This window comes from Durio zibethinus, chromosome 23 (genome assembly GCF_047325235.1).
Source record: "Durio zibethinus cultivar Kanyao isolate XHJ-2024 chromosome 23, ASM4732523v1, whole genome shotgun sequence".
Lineage (NCBI taxonomy): Eukaryota > Viridiplantae > Streptophyta > Magnoliopsida > Malvales > Malvaceae > Durio > Durio zibethinus.
Genome location: NC_143184.1, coordinates 4,488,193 through 4,515,791, shown reverse-complemented (window position 1 = coordinate 4,515,791; position 27,599 = coordinate 4,488,193). Strand labels below are relative to the sequence as shown.

Genomic DNA, 27,599 nt, shown 5'->3' with positions numbered 1-27,599 from the left:
GTGGCCGGAAAGTGGGGGTTTTTGAATCATTTCAGCATATGAGCATTCAGCCACCGATGCATCTGCATCCCGTTCGAGCCTGTTTCTTAGATTTAGGTTATCCCCAAGATTTAAAGGACAGATAGAAAATGAAAAGCCGCAGGCTACTTAAAACCCTTACTGTAAAAGTTGATAGTAGGCTAAATGTTATTAAAGCTCTTAAATTATAATTAAAAGATTATTTTAGTTTTTATTTTTTATTGTAATCAATCCTTTCAATAATTGAGTTTTTTTTATTGAAAAACTTATTATCATTAATTTTTGTCAATTAAAATAAAATTTTATGACATTAATAAAATAGATAAAATTTATTGTATAATGTAATTAATATATGTGAAAATTAAATAAAATAATTTTTTTTGTTCCTCTATTTTTAAGATTTTTATAAAGATTTAATTGATTGTAATTCGAGAATTGATATTAAATTAACGAGTGATTAAATTTCATTTATTTAAAAGTTTAATTAAGTCAAAATAGAAGATTAAAATTTGATTGATTGGAATAAAATATTAAAAGATTGAATGATTATTTAATTATAATTTAAAGTCGTGTTATGGTATTTGCTTATTGCCGTTGGTATTCAAAATTGTTGTTTTGTTACCTTTTGAATCCGACGGCTCTAAAGATGATCTTATTACAAGGTTGTTGGAGAAGCTTCATTGTTAAGCTATGCCCCGAGTTAGGCAAAGTTACTTTGGGATGAATCTGTCTCAAGTCGTTCTACAACAAAAGATTTTGTCTGTGCATTAGAGGACCTCTTCCACCACTGCTATGTTTTGTGAGAATACATGCGAGGCTATTGTATGCTTAAAAAAAATACTCCTTTTTTCTTCCCCCTTCCCATTATTTTGCATCAAGAAAGAGCAAGACTCCTACGACAAGAAGAAAATCTTTTTATGTTGTACGGAACAATCATTTTTAAAACGATCCAAGATTATAATCTAATCTGATACTTAATCTTATGATAATCAAACAATCCAACAGTACACCCAACATTTATAAATGATTTTACCTTCTTTACTTTCATATTTTACTGAGTCAGTAAGTAGAGTCAGAAAAAAAGGCTGGTCTCAGCTTCTCAGGTCAGGTGTGGGAGCTTTCACCTTATTGTTTATTATTTCATTTCATTTCTTTTTCTTTTTCCTCCTTCATGTTTATGAGCCTCGCCTCGACTGTTGCGCCACGTGATGGATTCTGTGACATTGGTTAGCGTCCACAACTTTTGCTTCATTCACGCTCTCTTTTCTACACTAGCACCTGCTCTCTGATGACCACTTACCCCCCCCCCTCTCCCTCCCGCTTCCTTTGGCTTTTGAATTGAAACATCAGATAAGACTAAAAAAACCCAAATACTAACCAAAATAAAATCATCTGTATTAAAGTTTGAAACCAAAAATAGAATACATTGAGACGGAAAAACAACATACTAAAAAAAACCGACCAAGGAAATCCTAAAATACACTAAAGAAATAGAAATATTAATAAGTAACGCTACTATTCTAGTTCTGTTCTTTTTTGGCCAAAATTCTAGCTTAAGAAGATGAAGAAATTGTACGAAAAAAGCAACGGGATTTTCTCATTTCGTGTGAGTTTGGTGAAATTATAACTGAGGGGCATGGAAATGAGGATGATGGGCACACGTTCGACGTATTTATGATGGATCATAATTCATCATTTAATATTCAGTGTTACTTATGATTGTTGCTGATGCTAATTTCATCTCTCTGATATATTTTTCTCACTGCGTTGATCCCTCATCATCATGATATCACACTGTCAAATTCTTGATGCTACGTGTCTCGAGGACAGACAGGACATCAATATTTGTTATGGGTTTGGTCCAGTAAAAAGTGATCCCCCACCCCAGTATTAAATTAAAAAAAGAATGCAAAAGGTGACCCTACTTTGTTTGCTGCATAATACTCTAACCAGCCGTAATCGTAGTAATAGCATTGAAATAGAAACGAACAAAGTTGCTGCAATTAGAGAATCATGATGGCACAAAGTGGCCTCCCGGACTGCAAAAATAATTACTACTTCTAATAATATTAATGCTCTGCAACATCATTTTTTTTTTACCTTTTGCATAGCTGTCCATTTTTATTTATTTTTGCCCTTTTTCATGTATCAGAGAGTCATAAATTTGTTCATGTAAATTTGCCTTCATCCAAGATGGTTACGAGTTATGACTGATGACTAATTGAATTGAATTTTCATTTGTTCTGATTTTAACCGAGTTTTTAAAAATTTTATCAGATTAACACCAACTCAACGTCTCTATGCTTTGATTTTATGTAGGAACCGCTTTGAGTTTGTTCGTCTCCTTGTTTTCATGGAGTCATTGCCGTGTAGATAGTCAAGGAAAGTCAAGATTTTGCAGCTAACAACTACATTGGAATGTCCCACAGGTCACTTCACATAACCAAAATGAAAGCAAATACTTTTACTTTTTACGATAAAATTTTTTCCATACCTGACTTTGACTTAAATAAATTTAAGAACCCCATGAATTGTTTTCCTTTCTCCTACTTCCCACTGGGGCAGAAAACAAATAAAAGAAACTGGTTTTCATAGCGTTGAAGATGGCGCAGTTCTGCATAGATATAAACGTTGACATCATGGGACTTCTCCTTGCTCTAGTTATCGCTATCGCTCTCATGCTCATCTGTGTCAACCAACCTCCCCGGCGACCCATGGTTGTTGCACATCGTATAGGTTGGTAAGGGTTGTGAAGGGATTTTCTTCTTCATCACAAACTTTTCCCAAATCGGCTTGTTTTTTTTTTTTTTTTGGCCTTTGTTTTTCAAGTTTGTAGTGTAGCTTGCCATATGCTGAGAAATCTGATTGTGCCACTGATATAGGGTTAAATTCTGATAGCAATCTTAATTTTTGTAACACGGTTTCTACGTGTCCTCTTGATAGGAAAGTGAAGATTAAATTGATCTTGTTGATGCCAGAATTCTCTCTTTTATGATGTCCACTGATATAGGTTTTACGATTCAGGTAGAAAAGCTAAACACTATTTGAAAAATTCATAATTTACAAGTAAGAACCTGTATACATAAAAGAACAAAAGGAAAACGTTTTCTAGTTAACAAATATGACAAAGTTATAGCAATTCCAGTCTCGCAATTGTTTACCAGAATCTCAATTTTCCACCTTTGCAAAACGACCCTTAATTCTTGTCCTGCTTTCAGCTCGAACCTTTCTTGATTCATACCTGATGTGCTTATCATATCTGTCACGTTCCACAGAAACAGTGTTTGCTCATCGAAATGCAGAAGATACAACAAGATATGGATGAATCTTAGAGAGGTAAAAGAATGTTCATAGATTGACCATAATACTTATGCAATAGGACAAACCAAAATCTGTGTCCCAACAGAAAAATAAAAATTCAAACAAGTCCTTATTATTCTGTTTAAATCAGCTTGATGCCAAATTCTCAAAAATCCAAAATAATTGTATCAAGGTGGCTTCACAGTTGACCCATGCACTTTTTCTATGCTCTGGCTCAATCTAACTCTAGCAACCAAAAGAAAAAGAATCGGTTATCAATCATGTGTTTTACTGCAGCGGCAGAATGAGGAATTAACTTTCACTACCGTCATGAAAACCATTCAATAGATAGTTTAATGTGTTTTTTCAGTTAATGCTTGATAATACAGATTAAAGAGGTCATAGTAAGAAACAAAGTGAAGCAATACCTCCTTGTTTTCTTTTTCTCCTTGTAGCGCGAGATTGCAGAGACTCTCTCCTGGCTATTTAACTCATGGACAGCAAACCTTGGAAGTGTTGATGAGGTTCCAGCAGCAATTTGATGTTGTTGTTCGTCTTCAAGACTATCATTCACATGGATAGTCCTACTAGAGTCTAGACGTTTATCAGGAACCATAGCACTTTCCTCAGTACAGCCTCTTAATTGTGAAAAAGGTAGAAATATTTGATTGCCCATCTCAACATTATCACTGAAGCATGGTGGTGGACTTGACTGCATGAAGAAAAAATAGAATAGCCCTCTATTTTTGATAAACGAGTTAATCAAATGGGAAAAGTTATATTTTAAGATGCTCTATAAATACCGAACAAGTGTATTGGATGCCAGTTAATAAAAGCAGATTAAATGCTGCAATCATTCATCGACATAAACTATAAGCCAAGAAAAAATATCTCGTTGAACATGAGAAGAAAAGAAAATGCTCACCTCACAAGCAGGAAATGAAATTGGATATACATCATATTTGCAACTTGTATGCACACTTCCTGGCTGCAAATTATCAGTTTCAGGTATCAGTGAATGGAATCCAATAATGGCTTCAACATCATTCTTTTCAAAGCTGAGGGTGGGTTCAGAATTTGCCAGTTCACGTAGTTGATGAAGTATCTCCTCCTTATGTTGTCCGCAAGAAGCATTACGATTCTGATTGAAAAACAACACACTGAAGCATGTTATATATTCAAAATAGTTAATTGCCAATAGGGAAGGCATTTTGATTCATATCCGACAAATTTCGACCCGATTCGATCTTTTAAAGATAATTTTTTTTTTAAATCAAATATCAGATCAGGTCAAGTGATAAAAAAAAAAACTTAAAGTCAGATTGGGGTCAAATTTTAGGTAAACCTAGTTTTATTCTACCCGATATATAAAAAAAAATTATTTTTTAATTAATTAATTATATATATAATTTTATATTTATATTAAAAAAATATTTTATTTATTTTGAGTAGAGTTGGATTCAGGATGAATAAAAATCAATTTCAACCTTATCTATTATCATCCATAATTACAAATTTTATTTAGGGATGACAACAAATTGGGTCGGGATGAGTTTTTATTTGCCTCAAACCCGACCCGAATTTATATACATAAAACTTAAACCGACTTGATCAAAAAATATTTTTTTAAAAATTTTTTATAAAAAAAATTTTTTATACCTAATCTGGTATTGTATAAATAGTATACTATCCCACTAAAAATTAATAAAATATTATTTTTAAAATATAAAACTTTATTTTTATTTAAATAATTAAAAAATTATATATATATATCAAATCGAAGATCAAATTTTCTTAAAACCCAACCTGAGCCAAAATTCATTTAACAAAAATGAACCCTGTAAAATCGGACCGGATTGAGCTACAAACCCTAATTTCATCGAATATATAACACCATAGAGCCTCATTCTCAAGGAACAAAATGTAGCAAAAGCTATGAAATTTGCGGTTAATGGTAAACAATTTATCTTTTTTTTTTTTTATTGAAAATTTTAAACAACTATGTCAGAAATAAAGACAGCAAAACCAGAATAAAATCAAGTTCACTAATTGAAATTGAACATGAAAAATTTAATCACGCTACAAACTCAACAGCACAAAAACAAGTTCAAGTAACAGCAAATATCACAACGCTCACCGACATAATTCTCTAAAACAAAAAGACAACCCAAAATTTCAAACTTCATCGAATCTTTAAATAACTATTCAGGAACTCTTCATTAGCATGCATGGCACTTGTAAAAAGGAGAACTTGATATTTACCTTAGGCAGAGGAGGAACATCCGTAGGATTAAACCCATGATCGAAATCACTCGAATCAATCAAATCATCAAAGCCAGAAATCACAGGAGTTTCCCAACTCATCAAATCCAGCAACCCATCATCTTCACCACCACCTCCACAGCCAACTTTCTCTTCACTCGAAACCGGAGCTTTATTACCCAAATGCTCAATCCCAAAAAAAGTAACCAACTCACTCACCGAACGACACCCAGTAAACCCTTCTAAAGGCCTCCTATCATGCAAGGAATATGAAGAAAACCTGTGGCTTTCCCAATCACAATTTGAGCAAAAAACAGATTGCTCTGTTTCGCAAAAGATCGAAGCAGGGGAATTGTCACAGGAGTCACACAGCTGTGACCGAGAGTGCCTGGAAAATAGTTGGTTGGCAGAGTGAACTTCCCTGTCGCATGAAAAACAAAGCTTGGCGGAGTCAGCTCTGCAATATAAAAGAGCTTTGGGTTGGTTACAATAATCACAGAGTCTCCTCTGTTTTTGGTTGTTTTTCTGATCAGTCATGTTTGGTTGATGGGTTGTGTTTCTTTTTTGTTTCAGTTTTTGCTTAAGAATTGAAGAAAGTAGAGAGTAATGTTATCGTTTCCTTCAGGTTTATTTTTTCCTTGCTCCTCTTGGTGAAAGTGATTTTTTAACTTTTATGATCGATCGGTTGTACCTTTCGATTGGGAAGACAGGACAGGACAGGGGCTTTTAGAAGTAATAAAATGTGGGTCAGGCACCGGAAAGTGGAAAGTTTTAGAATGGTCAGCAGAAGTTGGTCGACTAGCGCGGTGGATGGTGGTAGGGAAGCACGTTGCCCACTTATCTATCATCTAACATTACATTGATTTCTGAGTTTACAATTCTCTAAGGGGACGTATGAGTGCCACTGATCTCTTTATTTATTGTATTAAGTACTTGTCGATTTTATTCGATAAAACCGAAAATTTTTATTATGAAAAATCTTTAAAATCTTTTAAATTTTTTTAGTAAAACTTCAGAAAAAATTTCAAACTTCTTCTTCGTATTAAATTATTTGGATGGTATTGATTTTTACAAAATTTAAGAAAAAATATATTTAATATTAAAATTAATTTTTTATAAAATTAAAGTTTTGTAACTTTTAATGTCAAAAAATAAAAAAAAATTATTAACATATAATTTTAAAATATGAAAAAGTAAAAATTTTAGATGTTAAAAAAAGACATAATTTAAAATATTCATGAAAATGCTTGTACTTTCAAAAAAAATTTATTTGAATCAAATTATATATTTTAAAATTTATAAAATAAAATAATTATTTTACATTTAAATTTATTTAAATATATACAAAATTATATTTTACAACTTTTTTTGTTTTACAATTTGAACAAATATTTAATATATCACTTTATTGAATGACACTTGGATCAATCTTTTAATCACTTCATTGAATGACACTTGGATCAATCCTTTTATAAGTTCATTGAATGACACCTGGATCAATCCTTTGATTAACATGTTTTTTCTTTAATTTTAAATGTATTTTTGGCTTTTCATATATATATTTTTTATTTTACAATTTGGAAGAAAATAATGAATAGAAAGTAAGCTTAAGGCAGCCATGAAAAATAAATAATTAATAATAAATATTTATTATGGCAAAAAATAAATAATCATCTAAAAAATTAACTATTTCAATATTATTTAAAAATAACAATTCTAAAATAATTTATTTTTTATAAAAATATTTTATTTGATAGTTATGTGAACCTAAAAAATTTCATCCCTATCGCTGTTGTGAGTTTATATATTTTGTTAACTCGTATAACTTTGATCCATTAATTATACACTATTGCGAATGAAAATTTTTTCATTGTGGCAAAGGTAACATATCCAGACCTAACAAGGATCTACACTTTTTTTTTTTTCTGGCTTCATGTTTTCACTTGCTTTATTTTATTTTATTTAGTAGAATATTTTCTCCTTTCAGTTGCGGGCATATTGTGATAACATTCACATGCATCCTGTTAAGACATTGAACTGATTTCAGCACATAAAATGCTTTCTATGGAGATGGAGGCACCGACTATTTATGTTTATCATTGATTGTTACAAAAAGGGAAAAAGGAATACATGGGATTGGAAAATTCTAAATCTTAACATGCTACTCAACAATGGATCAATTAGATTTAGATGTATCAATGTCAAAAGGTCGAACTGAAATGCATTTGATTCATCTGCACAATTGTAGCTTATACAAGATGCAACTCAGAATAGCCTAATTTTACCGAAAAGAGGATGGTCACGGAAGGAACAATGTAACCTGAATAATCATAATAACGAGGCAGCCAGTATACAGATGAACACCATTTCAAAAGCAAAATCAGACTAACACAAACAAAATTATATATGTAAAGAAGTAGATATTTTTCTTGTGTCAAGTTGACGACTACAGAGCATGTTTATGGATTAAAGAATAACACACCCGCATGAATTCAGCTTCTGCATATCCTCCTTGCTCTTTTCTGCAGTGCACCAAAAAAGAAGGGAAAACAAGAAGTTAGAGGAAGTTTAGATCATCAGACCATAGGTACAAAAACAGATCAAAATATAGTGGGCATGCTGTACAGATTCTTCAGATGCAAGCAACAAAAAAGCAAAGAAAAAGAATTGTGACTGAACCAAAAGCAGAATGATATTACCGGAAAAGAGGGGTAGGGATTTGATGCCGATAATCCACATACAATAAAAAGAAATTTCATTTAGGACCTATGATTTCTTTCTACCCCTTTGAAGCCACATGAAGGAGTTGGCATGACTAATTTATGCAGTTGCCAGAATCCAAACCAAAATGAATACAATCCTCAACATGGTTATGTGAAATTCCATTAATGACAAATATAATGTTCTTTCCAGTGATGAACTGATGATAAGTAAAACTTAAACATGAATTGTTCGCATGTTTTTCCTTTTCACAAGCATGTACTAAATAGCATGAAAACAGCAACTACAAGTTTAAGATCATTAATGCATCATCTGCTTATTTGTCAAAAATAATTCAAATCAAGCATCCCTAAACCCCACCTGTATTTTGGGAAATAGAATGACAATATAGACAGGGTGAGGAAAATAGAAAAAGGCAAAATAAGCCTTGGGGGTTGTTACTGAAGTAGTCAACAAAACAAAACCTAAGTTCAGTTCATTTTCTTGCTTCTTTACTAACCTCACAACTGCTTTATGAGGTTTATTAAAGGGATTGCTTTGTGTAGCTGCTTTACTTAAAAGTAAATGAAAATCACAGAATTTCTTTATTTTGTTCCTGCCATTTTTATTTCTTTTTCTCGAGAAATATGTAGCAGGAAAGGGGAGGGGTTTTGCAGACAGATTTATATGCCATGAATTCAGCAAGGATCTAAATGCAAATCTTGTATGTGATGAAGAAAACAGACACTTTAATTCTAAGCAAACTTAAATACCAAGAAGATTTCATGAAATACATTCTCCCAAACACGTTTTTTCAAGAAAGAGAACTTGACAAACCTGTCTTCTTTTTTGCTAAAGCAGGCTGCACTACCACGTGCATTGTAATAACACCAACAGGAAGGTCACCAAATGTTATCATGGAATCAGCAAGCGTTTTGTTGTTTTCCAGAACTTTACCAGCATGTATAAGTTTCAAATCATTTATTGACTTTGGTGTGACTGTTTTGTCTGAAAAAACATGAAGGCTCCATTAATTCAGTCAGTTGTTGCAGGGGAGTAGCATCATCCAAGACATTTAAATTCAAATTCCATCGCTATAAACATTCATAAATAAGCCCCATGCATATATGAGTTCATAAACAGTGGCCAATATCAGCACTTTTCTTCAAGCTGACTGCTATCATCAAAATGAAAATTGAGGCTGATTTTATTTACATGCATGAACATTGTGGTTAAACCAATGTCATTCAAATGAGCTTATGCCAATACGGGAAATTGTTTTTTCGTAACATGCAGTCAATGCTCATCACCGAATTGATACTTACCAATAACGGGGCCCGCAAAAGACAATGTAGAAAATAAACTCAAAGAAAAGACCAGAAATACTGATTTGATACATATCAACATTAACAAGCACAATCTAACTGAGCACCTAGGATGTTTAATTCAATTACAAAATTCGGCAAGGAGTAAGTTAAGAGGAGGAAACATGGGAACAGAAAAAGAATAATAACCTTGGGGCCACTCAGCAACGATCTTTTGCTTAAGAGTTGCAACAGTCATCGATGATGCGTAAGTACTGTGCGCTATATCTGTCCCATCATTAATACGGAATTTAAGCTCAATAAGCTCCTTGCCCTCAGCCATAATAGTCTTTGCTCTCTGTTTCCCAGCTTGCAGGTCAAATGTGATAACAAATGAACAGTTTTAGTCCCAAAATTCAGTCTCCCCAGACTCACCTGCACAATAATTCCCCACGTCTAAAACTCAAACCTAAAACATTCACATTACTTAGAAATTATACTTGCAATCTTGCATAATCAACTCAATTGACCATCCTAGTTAAATTATGCAGACGCACAAAGAATTATACGTTTTCAATCATATTATCTAGAAAGCATAAAATGAAGAACTTCTTGTTACTTTTTTAAGAATTATTTTTCATACTCATGCAGGGAAACGCATACCTTATTTCAAATTGCATTATATTAAGCTAACCTCAATTAATCCTCTGGGAAATTTGTTTGGTAAGAGTGAATGCAAATCAACTGCCAGAGAACCTCGCCAACAGAGTGAACACTTCATATGATCTGATAACTAATAAGGTTCCCGGTCAATAGCTCTCGGCCAATGTTCCCTTAACAAAATGCAGAACTCAAACTCAAGAACCAGACGTATAAAAGCGACCACAAATAATAATAATAATAAAATAAAAAGATCTCAATATTCTGCTATATTCTGATTGGAGAAGAAAATTGAAATCAAACAACAAGTTTTCTATTAAATATTTAATTAACCAACAGGAAAAGGAATCAGAAAAGAATGTAATTAAAACCTAATGTAGACGAATTCGGGTAAGATTCCTGGTTTTCCATTCCTCTTTTTCTATTTTTTTTCGTTTTATCAATTCATAAAAACGAAATCACAACAAACATCGTTTTTTCTCTAATTCTTTTCGTTTTCTTTTCCGTCCACTTTTTTCACCAACCAAGCAAAACACGAGAGAATCAAGGAAAATCATCGGCAAACGACAAAAGATCAAACAAAAAAATAATAATCGAGAGAGGAAATAAAGAAAATACCTACTCAAGAAGCCATTGATGGAAGATCAGTGACAGAGAATCGAATTAACCAAAAGCCTTTTTTTTCTGGCCACTGTGTCGGTGTTGATCCCAAAAAAAACAAAGGGAGAGAGAAGTTTTCGTTCCTTGTTTGGAAGTTAAAACTTAAAAACAATTTTCCTTTTTTTTTTTTTACATTAAAAACAATTTTCTTTTTTCTCTCCTTCTCTTTACATTTCTTTTTTTTTTGTTTAATAATTCTTTTCCGAAAATCTCTGTGATAAGATGTCAAAAATCGAAATAGATAAAATGGTCGATCGAATCCAGAGCCAAATTTATACTTCTGCTATTATTTTACAGGCTCGATTGTCCTGAGGGTCTACAGTAGTCTAAGGCTCGTGAATTTCCCCGTCTTTGCTTGCCACGTCAAACCAAAATTGCTTGAAATGACTAAATTAACCTAACTCGTCACATGGCGCTCGATAATTAGCTGCTCGTATAATTAAGGCGGTTACCAACAAATAGAGAAAAAGGGGCTGGTCGTTACTGTTAGTTATTTTCCCCTGAATACCTGAAACTAATTTAACTACTTTTTTTTTTTTCAAGCCAAAAGCAAGGAAGACAGTGCAACCCAAATTCAGTAAGTTTCGACTTCATTCGATCTCTTAAAGTAATTTTCTTTTTTAAATTGGTTATTATTTGATGGATCGAATTTGATAATAATAATAAAAAAATCAAAATTAAGTTTTAGATAAATTTGATCCCACTTGATTTAATATATATATAATTATTTTTAATTAATTATTTAATTTTATATTTATATATTAATTTAATTTTATATTTATATTTAAAATAATAATAATTAATTTCGGATCGAGTGGATCAAATTAGATAAGATTTGAGTATGAAAAAACTCATTGAATTTGATCAAATTTAAATTATATATATAAAATCGAATTAAATTGGAGACGAATAAAAATTCACTAAGATTCGACTTATTATCATTCTTAATCAAAAAGAATATAAGCTTAAATCATGTGAAATTTTTTATTATCTAAAAACATTTTTATTATAAATATCAATAAATTAGGTGTACACTTATAAGTTATAAAACTTTAAACTCAGAACTTAATTAATTTATTTATATAATCAATTTTAAAAAATAATATTTTGTAAATTTAGATTAAAATTCTATTAGTTATAAGTTGAGGTTATATATATATATATATGGCTTTTGGGCCAAATGAAGAAAGTATTGGAGTTCCTATGCCAATATTTATAGCAGATCAATGGCCAGTGCCGTCAACTATCAAGCTTTTCCTTGTATACTAATTTAAATGTTTTGGTCCATCAGTTCAGCTTGGTCATTCCTGTAAAGCCAAGAGAGAATATAATCCGGAAGATGGTGACTGTGACACCCATGATGCGATTGCGATTGATAATTGCAACCCACCAAGGCAAGTGAAAGTGGGTGGGCAGAGAAAGGGAAGGAGGGAAAGTGCTTCTCTTCGTTCAGACATAGCTTTATCCCCAAATATTCAGATCTTTTTTTTATTTATTTTTTTGCCTCGTTGCTCTCTTACTTTAGTTATTGTGATGTGTGAAATATGTATATGATTATTTTTTCAAACTCTATAGTCCTGAAGATAAATCAAATTATCCTATAGACAAGAGAATGAATGCTTAGAGAAAACTAAGCATAGGAAGCAGTGGAAGAGCTCAGTGAGTTTCATATGGCAGAGACACAAGCAACAAAAGAAGTACAAGCTAGCATTGTTTGTAGTATCACAACCCAGGTTGGTATGTAGGTAATGTCTGATGATAGAACAGAGTGTTCAAGCGGTCCATCCCCTCTTATTGATGATCAAAAAGATTCAAAAACAGTTGAAAGGTCAGAGTCCCCACAGAGCATGATGGCAAGATTGAATATTAGAAAGCTGATGAGTTCCAATATTGTCTGATTCCCTTTGTAGAACTCCCCCTCCATTGATTCTGCTTTTGCCTTCTTTTACAGCATTCATATGCTTGTCTCCATATACAATGGAGGAATCTACTGTAGACATTATTTACAGAAAAGTTTTTTTCTTTCACTGTCTTCTGGATCGAATAGAATATTGCCTTAACTAAAACATTTATTGCCATGTAAATGATCAGTTCAGTCAGGAAGAATACATCATTACCAAGTTTTTGTTGAAAAGTCTGAGGTGAAGTTTCCTACCATTGATATCGACTGAGAATCACTTGTCTACCGTTTCAGATGAAAAAGAACAAAAGTAAATTAAATTAAAGAATAAAAGGCAAGGAATGCAATACCTTTCTTTATCTAAGATAAAGTTTGGAAGAACCAATGGTAGCAGACAAGAGAAAAAGTTCAGAATTTTCCTTTTAGAACTTTTTTTTTTTTTTGTTCAGGTGGAGGAATGCAATAGGGGTCTCCAAAGTTGACGACCTCAACTCCGGTTAGGTCCCTCCACGTAACAAGCTTTTGATGTTTCGGAAGTTATTCTGAAATAACTCCTTTTCAATTGTTCTTAGCTTGCGTATATTGAAAGATTGATCATGGGGGAATTTTATCATGATGCTTCAATGTAAAGCCCAATCACTTTATCACCAGTATCTAGCATTTTGAGATCTTACAATGAATGATGGACCATTAAATAAAAGATGGCATATTGCTTTGCAGAAACTAATTACATAAAGTTTATTCAAGTTTTGAGGTTCAGACTTGAAACACACACTCACAAATGATATTGTGATATGAAATGGAAATATCTGTAAATGCACTTTCGAGAGATGCTGCAACAATGAGAAGTTTGTTCATGTTCACGTTCATATATATATATATATATTTACATTTGTACATTATACAAAAGGCTTCACAATTGAACGAATGAATAAAATAATTGCAGAAAGTGATTCCTTGATGAGCGAGGCATCCGAGTATAATATACAGTAATAATTCAAATTCTGTTGAAAGCAAGCTCAAAAGCAGGAAAGTATATAAAGTTAACTTCTCATTAAGAAATAGATACGGATTACATGCTACAGAGCTAAACCTAAAGCTGCAGAGCATATGAGACGTAGAAAGCTACACAGACTACACAATACACAGCTCATGACTAGATGCTACTGATTTGAGCCAATTTTATTATTTCAGAGTGATATTGGAGTACTTAATTTAACACAAAGCCTGATAGGGCTTCAGCAAAGGTATCAGCCCTCCACCTAGATGGAGGGACATGACTTCGTTGGTGGAGCCCACCAGCTCTCCACCAATGAAGACCGCTGGAACGGGCGCGTTACACCCCAACCTCATAAGAGCTCTCTCCATTTCCCTGCCTTCAGGGTCTTGGTCGATCTCATGAATTGTAGGGGTTACCCCAAGCTCTTGAAATAGAATTTTGACTGCATAACACAGGCAACATGAGCTTTTACTGAATAGCACTACCCCTTTCTCTGAGGCCAATCTCATCACTTTGTCCATGTTGAAATCCTGATTGACAATGTTTGCTTAATATGTGCAAAGTTCTGTAATGAAGACAGAAAGTAACAAAGGGACAGAGAAAATGTTTAAGTTGGAGAAGTCCCTTGGTTACCTGTCGATTTCACTTAAAGCTTAAAGACCATCGGATCGAATTCAGACTGCATTCGATCCAAAGGTAGTAGGAGGTTGGCTTTTGGGAAGGTGAAGTGGGAAAGAGAGAAAAGGGTTCAAAGCTCAAGGTTGTTGGAAGTTAAGCTCCCATGCTGGAGTATTTATAGGGACAGCATAGAGTACACTCCTTAGTTTGAACAAGAACATTCAAAAGAAAATATGCTTTATCTAGATGCTAAAACGAATAAAGTTGCTTTATGGCATGGGGACTACTGCGTTTCCATGGGCTCAACAAGTTGGCAATCAAATTTTCTACTAAATATTACATAAACCGTCAAAGTGATTGACTGTAAGCCTTTAGCCATCTGATATTTACACTTTTGAAAACAGATGGTTCAAAATAACGATTAAGTGGCAAGATTTATTTACTAATGATTTCGCAACCAACGAGTTTGGCCTACTAACCATGTATTCAACTTATTTTTGTAGATTTTATATGGGCATGAATACTTTCTAATTTCAATGAAGATGTAACAAAAGTAGAAAATTCTGAGCCTAGCTTGTTAGATTAGATTCTCACAATCTACTCCTTTGAATCCTTGTGCAGAAAGATTGAGACTGTGATGGCTTTCGGTGGCTGTAATTCTTTACATTGCCCCACCAACTTGTATGATTCTTCCCACATGTGAGCACACATATGGGCTCACTTCACTTCATGCAGAGGGGTGCTTCGTTTTTAGATAGCGATATCACATATGAGAGTGAGCCTGTGGATGGTGAAAGGTGAATGGTCACACGTGTAATGACAACAACTCTTCCTTCATCGAGGGTGGAACAGGATTCTCCATTCCTCTTTTGTAAGAACTCTCTTCTTCTTGACGAAGTTTTTCGATTTTATTTTATAAAAAAATTTTCATAAATTTAGATTTAAGTATTTATTTATATATTATAATAAATTTTTATAACATCTTGATATAAAATTAGATTGTCACAAATTTTTTATATTAACATTTGACATTTTCGTCAAATCTAACATAAAATATAGACAAAAACACAGCATTATATTCACTAATCAAGATTATATTAGAGTTGAGATTTAAGAAATACTTTTCACTATATAGTACTTAATTCTCATAAGATTTTAAAAATAGCTCTTATGATGTAACATTTAATTCTCGTTCGATTGATAATTATTTTGATATCATTTGTGGAGATCAACGTATAATTTACAAGATTTATTCATTTTGATATGAAAATTTTATAATTTTATCTCACAAAAAAATCTTATAAATTTAAATTTAAATATTTACTTATATATTATAATAAATTTTTAAAATATTTCGATACGAAATTAAGGTGTCTCTCTCACGCTATCTTACACAGCTAAGAATATAGTAAATAATTGGCTTTACAAGTAGTGCACATTTTACAAGAGTATCCATGAGGTAGATACATTAAAGGTACACGTTTGCAAAATTATGAATAATTTAATAAGTGATATTTTTATGTATATCCATACCATAACTACATAAAGGTCCGTGCATGAGGATGAGCATCCATGCATGTAGGAACTTCCATGCATAATAAAAAACTAACTTTTTGGCCTTTAGGATTTAGATGGGGAGGAATAGAATGGAGGCATAAAAAGTTCAAGCATCAGCTTTTTGTCTCTCAGATAAGGCCATATCAATTGGTATAAAATCATCAAATAAACTAGCTGACTGATAACTGAAGCGTCTAGTCAATGCAAGGAACCGAGCAATTTGACGTCACTTTTAAAATTAATTAACACCTTAAAAAGAAAAGCACTGAAAATCTGCCATATCCTCAGGAATTTCATCAGCTTGATGTTGCTTCTGCGATAGTCAATTCATGACACAGGGGATTACTTTTTGTAAGTGGATAAGTTTTCGATTGGAATTTGGAACAATATTTTTTATCACCAGAAGAACAGTCATGTCCATTGTGGCCGTGAAAACTTTATTCTATTATAGTTTAGCTTGCTTAGGAGAAATTTTTAAAATATTATTCAGTGGGAATTTCTTGACACAGTCTGATCCTAGATTTGATTAAGGCCAACCATTATATGTCTGATTCTGATAGATAGTAAAGAACCCTACAAAGTGAAATGCCTGGTTACTTTCATAAGTCTGTACTTCCTGATGTGTTTTCATATCCCATGGAAATGGAAGAAGGCACCTGTAAACATTTAAGATAACGTGTACAATATATTTAACTATTTAGGTATTCTCGCTAAGTGTCATGCTTTCCATACAATGTATTCAAGGAACCCAAGAAAAAGCAAAGCCCCTAATACGACATTTTCTCTTTCAACAAGGTATTAGATTTATTTTTACAGTAGTACTAAGTTAGCAAATTTCAGTAGGCAAGTTGTTGTTAACATTGCTAGAACCAGATGGCCTTGGCGTCCATGAGCATTTGTTTCAGTGATCCATCTACGTGAAGCGATATGACATCTTTTGCTGAGCCTACAAATCTTCCACCTATGAACACAGCTGGGACTGAGGGATCACACCCTAGCCCTCGTAGAGCCCACTCCATGTCTCTCCCACTAGGATCATGGTCAAGCTCATGAATTGCAGGGCTAGCACCAAGCTCATAAAAAAGTGTCTTGATGCTATAGCACATACAACATGAGCTCTTAGTGAATATCACAGCAGCCTTCTTCGATGCCAGATCTCTTACTCTGTCCATTACGACAAGCTGCTTTCGTTGATTTTGTTAAGAAAAAAGGAAACAAATTCAATCTGAATAATAAAAGAAGATACAAATAGTGCAGCCAAGTGGCAAAAGAAGCTGAAAAGGTGTAGCAGAATTAAGCTTGAAAGAAAGGTGAACAGGCAGACAAATGAGCAGGCTTAGTGTAGGAAGCTTAAATGAGGTAAGGCTTAGCTCTGATGGACTTTGAGATTTCATCATCTCTTATTTATAAGGCCTGGTGAGAGAGTTGGAGTGCATTGTTTAACGCAAAAATAAAAGAACATAATAAGAACAATGTAAAAGGATAAAAAGAAGGAAGTTCCTTCAGATGTTTGTTTGGATAAGAAAAACCCTCCCCCATGATATGTTTTGATAGTGACGACCCTGTATACTATAAACAAGTTGAAATTAGTATCCATCGCCATATTGCTAAATCAAATTTCCTGGATTGTCCGTACAAGTAAATTGTGCTGGGAATATAATCAATAAATTAATCTTTAAACAGGAACCAAAAAAAAAAAAACACTTTCGGCTCTGGCTGGTAGCATCACAAATAAATAAATAAATGCAGGAAGGGAGACAAGAATAATGACACTTTAACGATATCAATAATAAAGTAGTACTAATAATATATTTTTCCACTGTAGTCAATTCCGAATGTCATTGACCTGGAATGGAATCACTTTCTTTAAGCTTGAGACATCGATTTTATCTGCATATTTTTTACGTAGCATGACAATGCTGATAATAACTGAAGAAGGTTCCTCACCCACCATCAAAATGCCATTTTTCCTGCTAAGTAATCTTTAATTCATGGACTGGGAAGTAAAGATCGTGCACTGATTGCATTTAAAGTTCAACTGATTATTATTACATTGTTGATGAAAGTTGCAAGAGCAGGAAAATGTTTCAAACTGCCTTTTTCTTTTGGATTTCATGTTATTTATTGGTAGATTGTCATGGTGGAATTGGTTGGCTGACGTAGAGAGAGATACGAGTTTATCCATTTCATTCCCACTTTGCTGCATTGGTCCCCCTCATCGAATTCATGGTATATAAAACATCAAGAAAGAGGAAAAGGGTTTTGGGGAAAGCAAAATGTCATGAAGTAAGTGACGCACAATTTGGTTAATTCTTTTAGTTCTTTTTATTAGCTTCAACAGCCAATTTTGTTTACTGATTTAGATAAATAAAAAGAAACAAAATGCTTCCAAATATAGATTATCTTTGTGTAGTCAGTGGGGGGAATATTTTGGGGCTTATCCATCCCTGTAAATTGCCTTTGCAAAGATGGCAAAGGGCAGCACACTTTAATTAGCAACGGTCGATGAAAAACCAGAAGAGAATAAAAAACGAGACTACCTACTTGGCCCTCCCATAACCATCCTAATCTTCATCGGCTAGGCAGTTGGTGCATCTTCTTTGTTTTGCGTCATCTCTTTCGCTATGTTTGGATGAATATTAGTAAAGTAAAAAAAAAAAACAAGGAAAGTAAAGAGAAAAACGAAAGATTTCTCAGAGGAATGTTTGGACGGCTGAAATTAATAAAAAAATTGAATCATAACAATCCTTGATTAAAAATTGAAAAAGAAGGGAAACGATTACTTATAATTATTTAGTAAAACATCAAATTAAAATGTAAAAATAATGTATAATATTTTTCAATTATAAAAAATTAAATATCTTTTAAAAATTTGTTATAAAATTTTAACCACAGTGCATGATACATGTGTTTAAATTAATTTTTTGGATATATTACTTAACTAGACAAATGATGAGGCAAATTATATTTATCATGTGACTTAGGATATCAATTTGATTTGTTTTTAATTGGTACATCAATTTGTTTACGATTATCTATATTGATTTATGTATTAAAAAGATAATATAAAATTAAATCGGTTTTTTTTTTGTTAGGGGTTTACTTTATAATAAGAAAACTTTATTTTAAATATAAAAACAATAAAGATATAATATTTATTTTAAATTTTTAAAAATTTTTTTCCTTTTCTCACAATTTGAGGTAATTAAAAAATAAAGGAACGTGAATGAAATCAAGGAGCTAAGTCCCTTCTCTTTCCTTTATTTTAATTTATGCGAAATCCAAATAAAAGAAATTTGAAAAAAGGTTTCCTTATTTTCTTTCCTTTGCTTTGCTTTGCTTTTCTTTTATTAACCTTAATAAAAACAAGAAAGCATTTTAATTATAAATTTTTATATATAATACTATAATTATTCAATCACAATCAATAATTATTTAAATAGAGTAGACTCTACATAATATTTTGATAAATCCTACAAAATTCTAAAATTTGATTAATTAATTGCAGTATAATTATTGTAAGTCATATGCTCCCTCAAAACATAAGTTTTAGCATGCAAATTTAACAAAAAAAAATAAATATATTTTATAATTTCATGTCAAACATTAATTGTGATATATATTTTTTATGTAAAATATTATATGAATATATAAATTTTAATATTTTAAACAATATATAAATACACAAATTGCATAATCTACTCTCAGACTCACAACATGATACTTGCTTGCCACACACTTATCGCTCTAATTAAAATATAAGATACATATAAATCTCTTAATCTTACTTATAAAATTAAAAAATTATACTATATAAAAAACACTAATTATATTAAAATTTGATTATCATGTTGTTGATTTAAGCCTATAGACAGAGCCTGGCAGTGCCTTTGGGCTTCAATTAATTTTACCTAAGGTGCTTTTACCAACAAAAATATATTGAGATGCAGAAATTGGAGCCCATCTCAGCCCACTAAGCAATTCTTTTTTGCTGCTTTTTTTCCCTTTTCTTTCTAACTTTTTTTTTTCCTTGTAAAGTTCCTAAGACAGCAAAATAAATTAAATAAATATTGGCTTTTTTTTTTCCTTCTTCAAGATTTCTAGGTTGTACTTGGACGCGAGAAAACCCTAGCTAACTCAGCCCCTTTTGTGTTTCTCTCCAAAGGTTTGCTTTTTCACTGTGTTTCGTTCATTGTTTAGTTATACTAGAGAATTGTAGAATACAAAAGACAATTATCAATAGAATGTCAATTGTATGTTTTAGTTGCTTTGCTTTTTTGTAGAACTAAGCTCCAATTTCAACTCCCGGTTAACAAATTATTAATATAATTTTCACTTTTGGGTTTGGTAAATGGCAGTTTGATTATAAATAAGAAGTGGGATTTCTGTTGCTAGTTGCTGTTTGATTTCAATTTAATTCATGTTTGAAATGAATAAATTGTGCTTTTTCTATTGCAATTGACTTTAAGATTCTGTTTAATTGGTTACTTTACTCGCATCGGAAGCTTCATAAATAGACACAATCATTAGAGTTTTGGCAAATGCATGGATTTAGAGTTCCAGAAGGAAGTTGCATAACTAAGCATTGTTTTTGAACATGGTTTAATGAAAGAGTTATACATTTAGGCATTTAGCAAGAGCATCAAGAAAGTTTATGTTGGCAAAAATGTCGGTTGTCTTCATAGATACATGGATAATCTATTTTGGTTGCACAACTGACCATGTGCATATTTGGAAAGCTGAAATCAAATATTGCAATTTCACCTGTTTAGCTGCATCCTTGTGGCTTAGACTAGCATAGCTGTTGTTTGATTGTAGCATATTCTTTACATGTCACCTTTTGTTCCTTATTGAGATATTTTGGATTTTTTTTTTTTTTTTTGGTATTTCCTAGTTCAAGGTTACCATTTCCTCTATGTTATCATCTACCGTGATTTTAGTTGTGCTCAGATGGCAGATGTTCAAGACATGGATGGCAAACCATGTGAAGAAAGTTTGACCTGTACATCTCAAAAGCAGGAAACTCGTGATGAAATGCTTTCTAGGCACAGGTAATAAGATCGTATCTAATTTACATTTTTGACTATCGCTATAGTTTTATTGATGGTTTTGGAGGATTGACTGATGTGCTTCCTGATTGCTTTCACATTTAATCTTAGTTAATTAATCCGGCTTGTTTCCTGGCACAATGTAGATGGTTTAACAAGAAGGCAAATTTAGTTGCCATTTATGAAATAAGCTGATATATGAATATTACTATGCCTTGATTTGACAAGTGTAATTCAGACAAAAATATGCATTTTGCTTGCTAGGATTTAGCCCACTGCATGTTTACTTGGGATTATTTTTTTCAACTTAAATACTATCTTTTTTCTCTATAATATTTATTTTCTCATCCTTTTCTGCAGGAGAGAGATATCTCAGCTGCAGAACAAGGAAATTGAGCTGAAAAAGGCAGCAGCAAAGGGTAGCAAGGCTGAACAGAAGGCTAAAAAGAAGCAGGTGGAGGAAGAGATCTCTCAGCTCTCTGCTAAGCTTAAGGAAAAACATGCTGAAGAGCTTGCTTCACTAGGCTACAGTAATGGAAATGATAAAAGCAATATTGACAATTTGGTGAAGGCCATAGCTGGAGTGTCTGTTATTCCTCAGCAGGATCATCCAAAGCCCAGCAAAGGTGCAAAGAGACGAGAGAAAAGAGCTCAGCAAGAAGCGGCTCGAGAACAACGAATTCAAGAAGAGCAGAGCAACATTGTGAGTGATAGAATGATTGAGGATGAGAAATTGGAGAGAAAACTCGAACCCCTGGGATTCACAATTAATGAAATAAAGCCTGATGGACATTGCCTCTACCGAGCTGTTGAAGATCAGCTGGCCCTTCTGTCTGGAGGTTCTTCTCCTTGTACATATCAAGAGCTGCGGGAAATGGCTGCTGCTTATATGAGGAAACATGCATCTGATTTTCTTCCTTTTTTCCTGTCAGAGAATACCGTAGATGGAGATTCTGATGATTCATTAGCAGAGAGATTCGAGAACTACTGTAGAGAGGTGGAGTCAACTGCTGCATGGGGAGGACAGTTAGAGCTTGGAGCTTTAACTCACTGCCTGAGAAAACACATCATGATATTTTCAGGATCTTTTCCTGATGTAGAGATGGGAAAGGAGTACAAATCTGATGGAGGGTCCTCTTCAGCTGATGGGACTATCAGGTTGTCATACCATAGGCATGCCTTTGGGCTTGGAGAGCACTATAATTCTGTCATCCCAAATTTGATCAGATAGGTATAATATAGTTATATGTGAAAGGTTCCCTTCTATGTGTATGTTTACAATATGATGTTTTCATGGAGCAAGCAGATGTTGGCTCTAAACTAAATTTTGAAACTTGGTTTTGATTAAAGTTATTGATGCATTATTATCTATCTTATTTTCGCATGACTACCAAAATGAACTACTAGTAACCGACTCGAAGGACGGGTCCACCATATGCCACTGGAGGCTGAATACGGGACCTACCAGAAGGAAGGGCCCTCTCTTTAGGGATGGTTGGGAGCTGAGCCCTTACCAAGTTCAAAAGGTACTAACACTATGATGAGGAAAATGAATCTAATTATTCTTTTTTTGGGCAATTTAGATAAGCAAATTGCTTCTTTCAAAAAAATAAAAAGATAAGCACATTGCTTATCTAATTATAAGTATCAACTAAATTGGAAAATAATGTTCCAACCATAGGGAATGACCACAAAAATGAAAAAACAAAAAAAAAGGGATTCAAACTTGGTGATTGATTTGTTTGGTTTATTCTTTTTTTGTTAAAATTCAATTTGATTTTTGTCCGGCAATACTGAAAATTATTTGGTTTAATTCAGTAATGGACTTTGTAATTGAAATTTTGAATTAATTTGACTCATCCGAAAATGAAGTTACCATTAATCTAATAACTAGAAAACTTAACTTCAAATAGATAGGTTCCAAAGACTGCAAAGTTTTAAAAGGCCTATGATCATTGGAAAACATCCAAACTAGGGAGTCTCTTTCATTTCTTGCAATATCAAAAGGAGAAATGCTGGAATGGAATGGATTACCCCAGAACAGACCAGAGTACACAGATAAGCAGATAACTGATTGACAATTACAAAAGGGCGAAACTAAGACGTGCGGGCCAAAACCCACCAACTTCACATCAGGCATAGAAGACAAGACAAGAAACATGGAATAGTGAGGCACGTGGTCCAAGAAATAGAAGAAAACAATTGCTCGACCGGGTACAACAAAGCCACCTGCTGTCATCCCCCTTAAGAATTTTGGTGACACTAGAAAGATTCAGCTTCCAGATGAAGATCATGATAATTTATATTTACGGAATAACTTGGTTCCATCAACAACAGTAAAAAGATGACAGTCGTTTTATCATGTGTTTTTGCATCTTGTTATTATACTGCCACTTGGAACTCTTGATAAGAAATGTTCTGGAAAATTCACTGGTTTGCTTTGCATCCAGAGAAAAAAAAATTTATTCTAGGGGCAAAGCATGCAACTTGTGGTTAATATCTTCTTTTCTAGGATACTAGAGTAGGTTTTTGAGTTGTGACAACTTAAAACCATTAATTCTAACAAGCACTGATTCAACAACCTAAATAAAACCCACGTTGCTGTGATGCCAAGAGCCGACTTCGCATTGTTCTTTTTTCTCTTCAAGTACTGCTACATGTAAAGTTGCATCCACCAAAGTTGACATTCCCCTACTATCAGTGTCTTTACCATATGTACTTCTTATCCTCGTTATCACTGTCTATCTCTCTTTCATGCAAATCAAAGAATATATTTGTGGAGTATTGCTTAGTGTGCTTATTAAATGAATGAATCAGAAAAAACTCCGAAAGAAAACAGAAAAAATCTCTGCACAAAGAAAAGGAAAAACTCCATGACTTCACATATTCTTTGATACATATTAAGCATATTGATCAATTAAATTAGGTACATTGATATGGTTGATATGTTTATCTAAACCGTTAAGCAAATTATTTTTATTAAAAAAAGAAAATTTCAAGTTCGAATCTCTGTTATTTGAACAATAATTAAGTATGAAAAAACAAGAAAAGCATTTTGGTAGAAGGCATTTGTGCCTGGCTGCTGATATACGTGGTGATATCTGGTACTCAAAGATTATTTACGCACAATGCCTTATACACTAAAAAAAATCAGAATTTTTTATGCTATCATCAGATAAAGAAGAAAAGCAGATGCATCATACATGTGACTCAAATTGGTGGATTGAAAGTTCCAGGATAAAGTGAGGATGGATCGAGTTGTTATAACATGAGAGATGATATCAAATTCTTTAAAAAAAAAATAAAATCTTAGTGTGTATTCTCTTTTGAAATGGGAATATATTCTGACTTAATAAATTAATACCAAAAACTATGCAGAGATGATGATAATATAAGCTCACATCAGAGAGATGATAAGATGAAACCAAATAGGCAAATACCCCATTCTTGAAATATATATGTAGTTCCTCGAAGATCTTTCCTAAGGAAAGTCAAATGACTTTAAGAAAGTAGTAATTCATCAATAGACCATGTGATAAATCTTATGTACCCAAAAAAAAAATTAATACCAAAATCTATGCAGCGATGATGGCAATATAAGCTCACATCAGATAGATGATAAGATGAAACCAAATAGGCAAATATCCCCTTCTTGACATATAATATATATATATATATATATATATTATAGCTCCTTGAAGATCTTTCCTAAGGAAAGTCAAAGGACTTTATGAAAGTTGTAATTCATCAATAGACCATATGATAAATCTTATGGAGTATCAAAGTATCAGCACAATATTTAACTGTTAAGAAAATTCTATATTTGCATCCTACAGTTGAACTACATTAAAAACTGCTAAACAACCATTATCTTCACATGCTATCCTGTGATTTGTTTGATTTGGAATTTGAGTGTCACATTTTTATTCACTGACAACGTATAGAATTTATATGCAGTCCATTAAATATAAACTCTGGTGTTTTCTGCTCCTTATTCACACAAGCTAGATAGCTACCACAAGATTTTGACAATTTGTCAAAGTTAGATTGTGTGATCTTATGATTTTTCTAAAAACCAGCAGCTAAATCAGCAAAAGTTGCTAGCAGCATTTTGCAGTGGAAGACTGGTTCCCTATTTGAATACATTAAGCTTAAAAAAAGTTAACTGATTCAATATCTCATTATCTTTTCTGATGAAGTTTTTCTGATCTTCTATTTGCATTAGTCAAATTGATGACCATAATTGGAGTTTAAAAAAGAGCTTAGTTGGTTCATACAATTACCCTTAAAAAGTAACGTCCAGCAAGTTTGAGATTCAAATCTCAATATTTACAAGTTCTCTATTTGTAGGATGTTACCTCCTTTATAAAGAAAAAAGCACATAAGTGGCAAAGATATGTTAAGAATCCGAATCTGGCGATTAGCCAACCCTTTTCTGTTGATAATTCATGTACTGCAAATAGTATTAGTAAAATGTTAGCCGCGTTCGAGTCCTTGTTTTGATGCAATAGTATATGGACTTTTGGGGTCACTGATAGCTGTTTCTTATATTGTACTAAAGTAACTAAACTCACCATTGGATGCCTAATTGATATTAAATCGACATTTTTCCATTTTTCAACCCAAATTATATGTTTAGTATAATAATAATAGGCATTTCCAATAGCTTAGTGCACTAACAATGGTGTTCCATGTGGAAGAATATCTCAGCTTCATTTCTTTCTTTGCAAGTAAATATGTAATGTGTTGAGATGGAGAAGTAGATAATGTTTGTGGGACTTCAAGGCATCTTCTTCTTTCTTCTTGTACGGCCATTACCTTTTGTTTTTGTAATCCTTCAATGCTATTAAGAGCAAGTGGCTCTCAAGTAAGCATCTTTTTCTTTCCAAGTTTCTCCTTTCCTTCTCTTTCTCTGTTGGCTTTCGGTTTTCTTGAATTGAACTTATGCGAATCTTGTTATGGAAAATAAAAAGTGCTATCCAATTGGACAAACCCAACTTCTCTTTCCACTTCAGCAAAGATGCCGCTATTGAAGATAGATGGAGAATTTTAGGTAGTTTCTATGGAAAAAAATCAGGAAAATACTACGGGAGAAGAAAGCCGGGAAAAAAAATAAAACCAGAAAGAGTTAATCACCTTAGTGGACACAGGGTTTCCACCCTGCTGAACATTTCAATTTCATTTCTGTAAACATCAATTACTTTAAGAAACTCAAAACTAAATCTTGACAAGCAATTTAATTTTCCATGGCAGAAATATTAGATTGGTTCTTATCAGAAATTCTTCAATTTTGGGGGGTGTCAAAGGAGAAACATCTCATGGTCAAGCATTGTTATGCTATTCCAGTATTCCTTACAGAAAGACTTTGCTCTCTTTTTAGTTGTTGACTATGTTAAGGATAATGCATTCATTTTAAATGCATTTATTGTCACATGTTGTGCATTAGCATACTGTTATGCAACTTGTTAGTACTAAATATAGGAATGTATAGATGTCTTTATTATTAATCATCAAGGGCAATTTAGGAATGATGCTCTGTTGGATTGTTTTATTCCTTTTCATTCTGTTCATGGACAGTATAAGTATGTCTCCAGGGTGGTTAGGTTCCTCATCAGGACTAAGCAGTTTAAAACTTTAAAGTCCCCCGAGAAGGTTTATAGCACTCACATTTCCAAGTACTCTTCTGATCTGCTGCATAACAATGGAAGTGATTACAAGGATGGTTGCTGACAGGCCAGTGGTGATCTTTAGCAGGAGCACTTGTTGCATGAGCCATACCATCAAGACTCTCATAAGTGGCTTTGGGGCAAATCCTAAAGTTTACGAGCTGGATGAAATTCAGAACGGGCAACAGATTGAAACGGCACTGCAGCAGATGGGGTGCAAGCCCAGTGTACCAGCTGTATTCATAGGTCAGCAGCTCATTGGAGGCCCTAATCAAGTCATGAGCCTCCAAGTCAAGAACCAGCTTGTCCAATTACTCATAAGAGCTGGAGCTATATGGATTTGAAACGTGAAGTAATTTTCTATACTCAAGTTCATTGCCATGCTGCTAAACAAACTCAAATAAGTGATATGGCTTTGTCTGTGTTTCCTTTTGGTTTTTGTAGTATATACAATGAGTACTATCACCGTTTAGATATTTTTGCAGAGCATCCTTGTACACCTTTTTTGGGGCTGGGTTGTACTAAATTTAGGAGGAACTTGTATTTTAACTTGCTCATGTAATATCCCTTGTCTGTGCTAAATAAAGGTGCATCTGCTATTATATGCTGTATTTAGTGGTTCAAACCTTGGACTTGGCATTAAGTTCACTATGTCCTGGGAACATTAGCACATTAAATACAGGAGCAGAAACAGAACAACAAGCTTCAGGTGAGCAGTCCATGTACCAGTAGCAGGAACTCAAAGTCAGCAAGGTAAACGACTTGAATTAACAAGGTTGAGTACTTACATTGTTGAGCTGTCCTGACTTTCTATTCCGGAGTGTCAAATAAGCTCTTCAATTGTATTATGCATTGGTGACCTTTTAATGGAAAATAATCTTGAAAAGCAGCCCCAAGTAATTGGAA

General features: G+C 33.1%; 4 protein-coding genes and 2 pseudogenes across 8 annotated transcripts; 2 read left to right on the top strand and 4 right to left on the bottom strand.

Moving 5' to 3' along the window:
• Window positions 1-3,039: 3,039 nt before the first annotated feature.
• On the bottom strand, window positions 3,040-6,241 carry LOC111314170 (zinc finger protein CONSTANS-LIKE 13-like). The gene is made up of 4 exons (XM_022915271.2): window positions 5,581-6,241; window positions 4,244-4,459; window positions 3,747-4,030; window positions 3,040-3,277 (listed from the first exon to the last, which is right to left on the bottom strand). Exons 1-4 carry the CDS (start codon window positions 6,115-6,117, stop codon window positions 3,187-3,189), a joined length of 1,128 nt encoding a protein of 375 aa, XP_022771006.2. The 5' UTR covers window positions 6,118-6,241; the 3' UTR covers window positions 3,040-3,186.
• A 1,532-nt stretch (window positions 6,242-7,773) lies between these two features.
• LOC111314171 (membrane-anchored ubiquitin-fold protein 3-like) lies at window positions 7,774-11,142 on the bottom strand. 4 transcript variants are annotated; one of them, XM_089752879.1, is made up of 5 exons: window positions 10,863-11,138; window positions 10,248-10,417; window positions 9,795-10,019; window positions 9,118-9,288; window positions 7,774-8,102 (listed from the first exon to the last, which is right to left on the bottom strand). In XM_089752879.1, exons 3-5 carry the CDS (start codon window positions 9,925-9,927, stop codon window positions 8,047-8,049), a joined length of 360 nt encoding a protein of 119 aa, XP_089609005.1. In that variant the 5' UTR covers window positions 9,928-10,019; window positions 10,248-10,417; window positions 10,863-11,138; the 3' UTR covers window positions 7,774-8,046. The 4 variants fall into 4 exon arrangements, with proteins under 4 accessions (XP_089609005.1, XP_089609003.1, XP_089609004.1 ...); XM_089752877.1 differs by having other exon boundaries at window positions 10,279-10,417; XM_089752878.1 differs by having other exon boundaries at window positions 10,279-10,417; window positions 10,867-11,130.
• A 2,696-nt stretch (window positions 11,143-13,838) lies between these two features.
• LOC111313410 (monothiol glutaredoxin-S9 pseudogene) lies at window positions 13,839-14,582 on the bottom strand (annotated as a pseudogene). The gene is made up of 2 exons (XR_016332454.1): window positions 14,438-14,582; window positions 13,839-14,334 (listed from the first exon to the last, which is right to left on the bottom strand). The product of XR_016332454.1 is annotated as a monothiol glutaredoxin-S9 pseudogene (transcript).
• A 2,069-nt stretch (window positions 14,583-16,651) lies between these two features.
• LOC111313409 (glutaredoxin-C11-like) lies at window positions 16,652-17,581 on the bottom strand. Its single transcript, XM_022914083.2, has one exon. It carries the CDS (start codon window positions 17,149-17,151, stop codon window positions 16,843-16,845), a length of 309 nt encoding a protein of 102 aa, XP_022769818.1. The 5' UTR covers window positions 17,152-17,581; the 3' UTR covers window positions 16,652-16,842.
• A 2,413-nt stretch (window positions 17,582-19,994) lies between these two features.
• LOC111314167 (OVARIAN TUMOR DOMAIN-containing deubiquitinating enzyme 5-like) lies at window positions 19,995-22,398 on the top strand. The gene is given in 4 exon segments (XM_022915266.2): window positions 19,995-20,144; window positions 20,930-21,030; window positions 21,388-22,232; window positions 22,235-22,398. Coding segments are annotated over 3 exon segments (981 nt in total). The 5' UTR covers window positions 19,995-20,144; the 3' UTR covers window positions 22,270-22,398.
• Window positions 22,399-26,653: 4,255 nt separating this feature from the next.
• Window positions 26,654-27,423, top strand: LOC111313408 (monothiol glutaredoxin-S6 pseudogene; annotated as a pseudogene).
• Window positions 27,424-27,599: the final 176 nt, after the last annotated feature.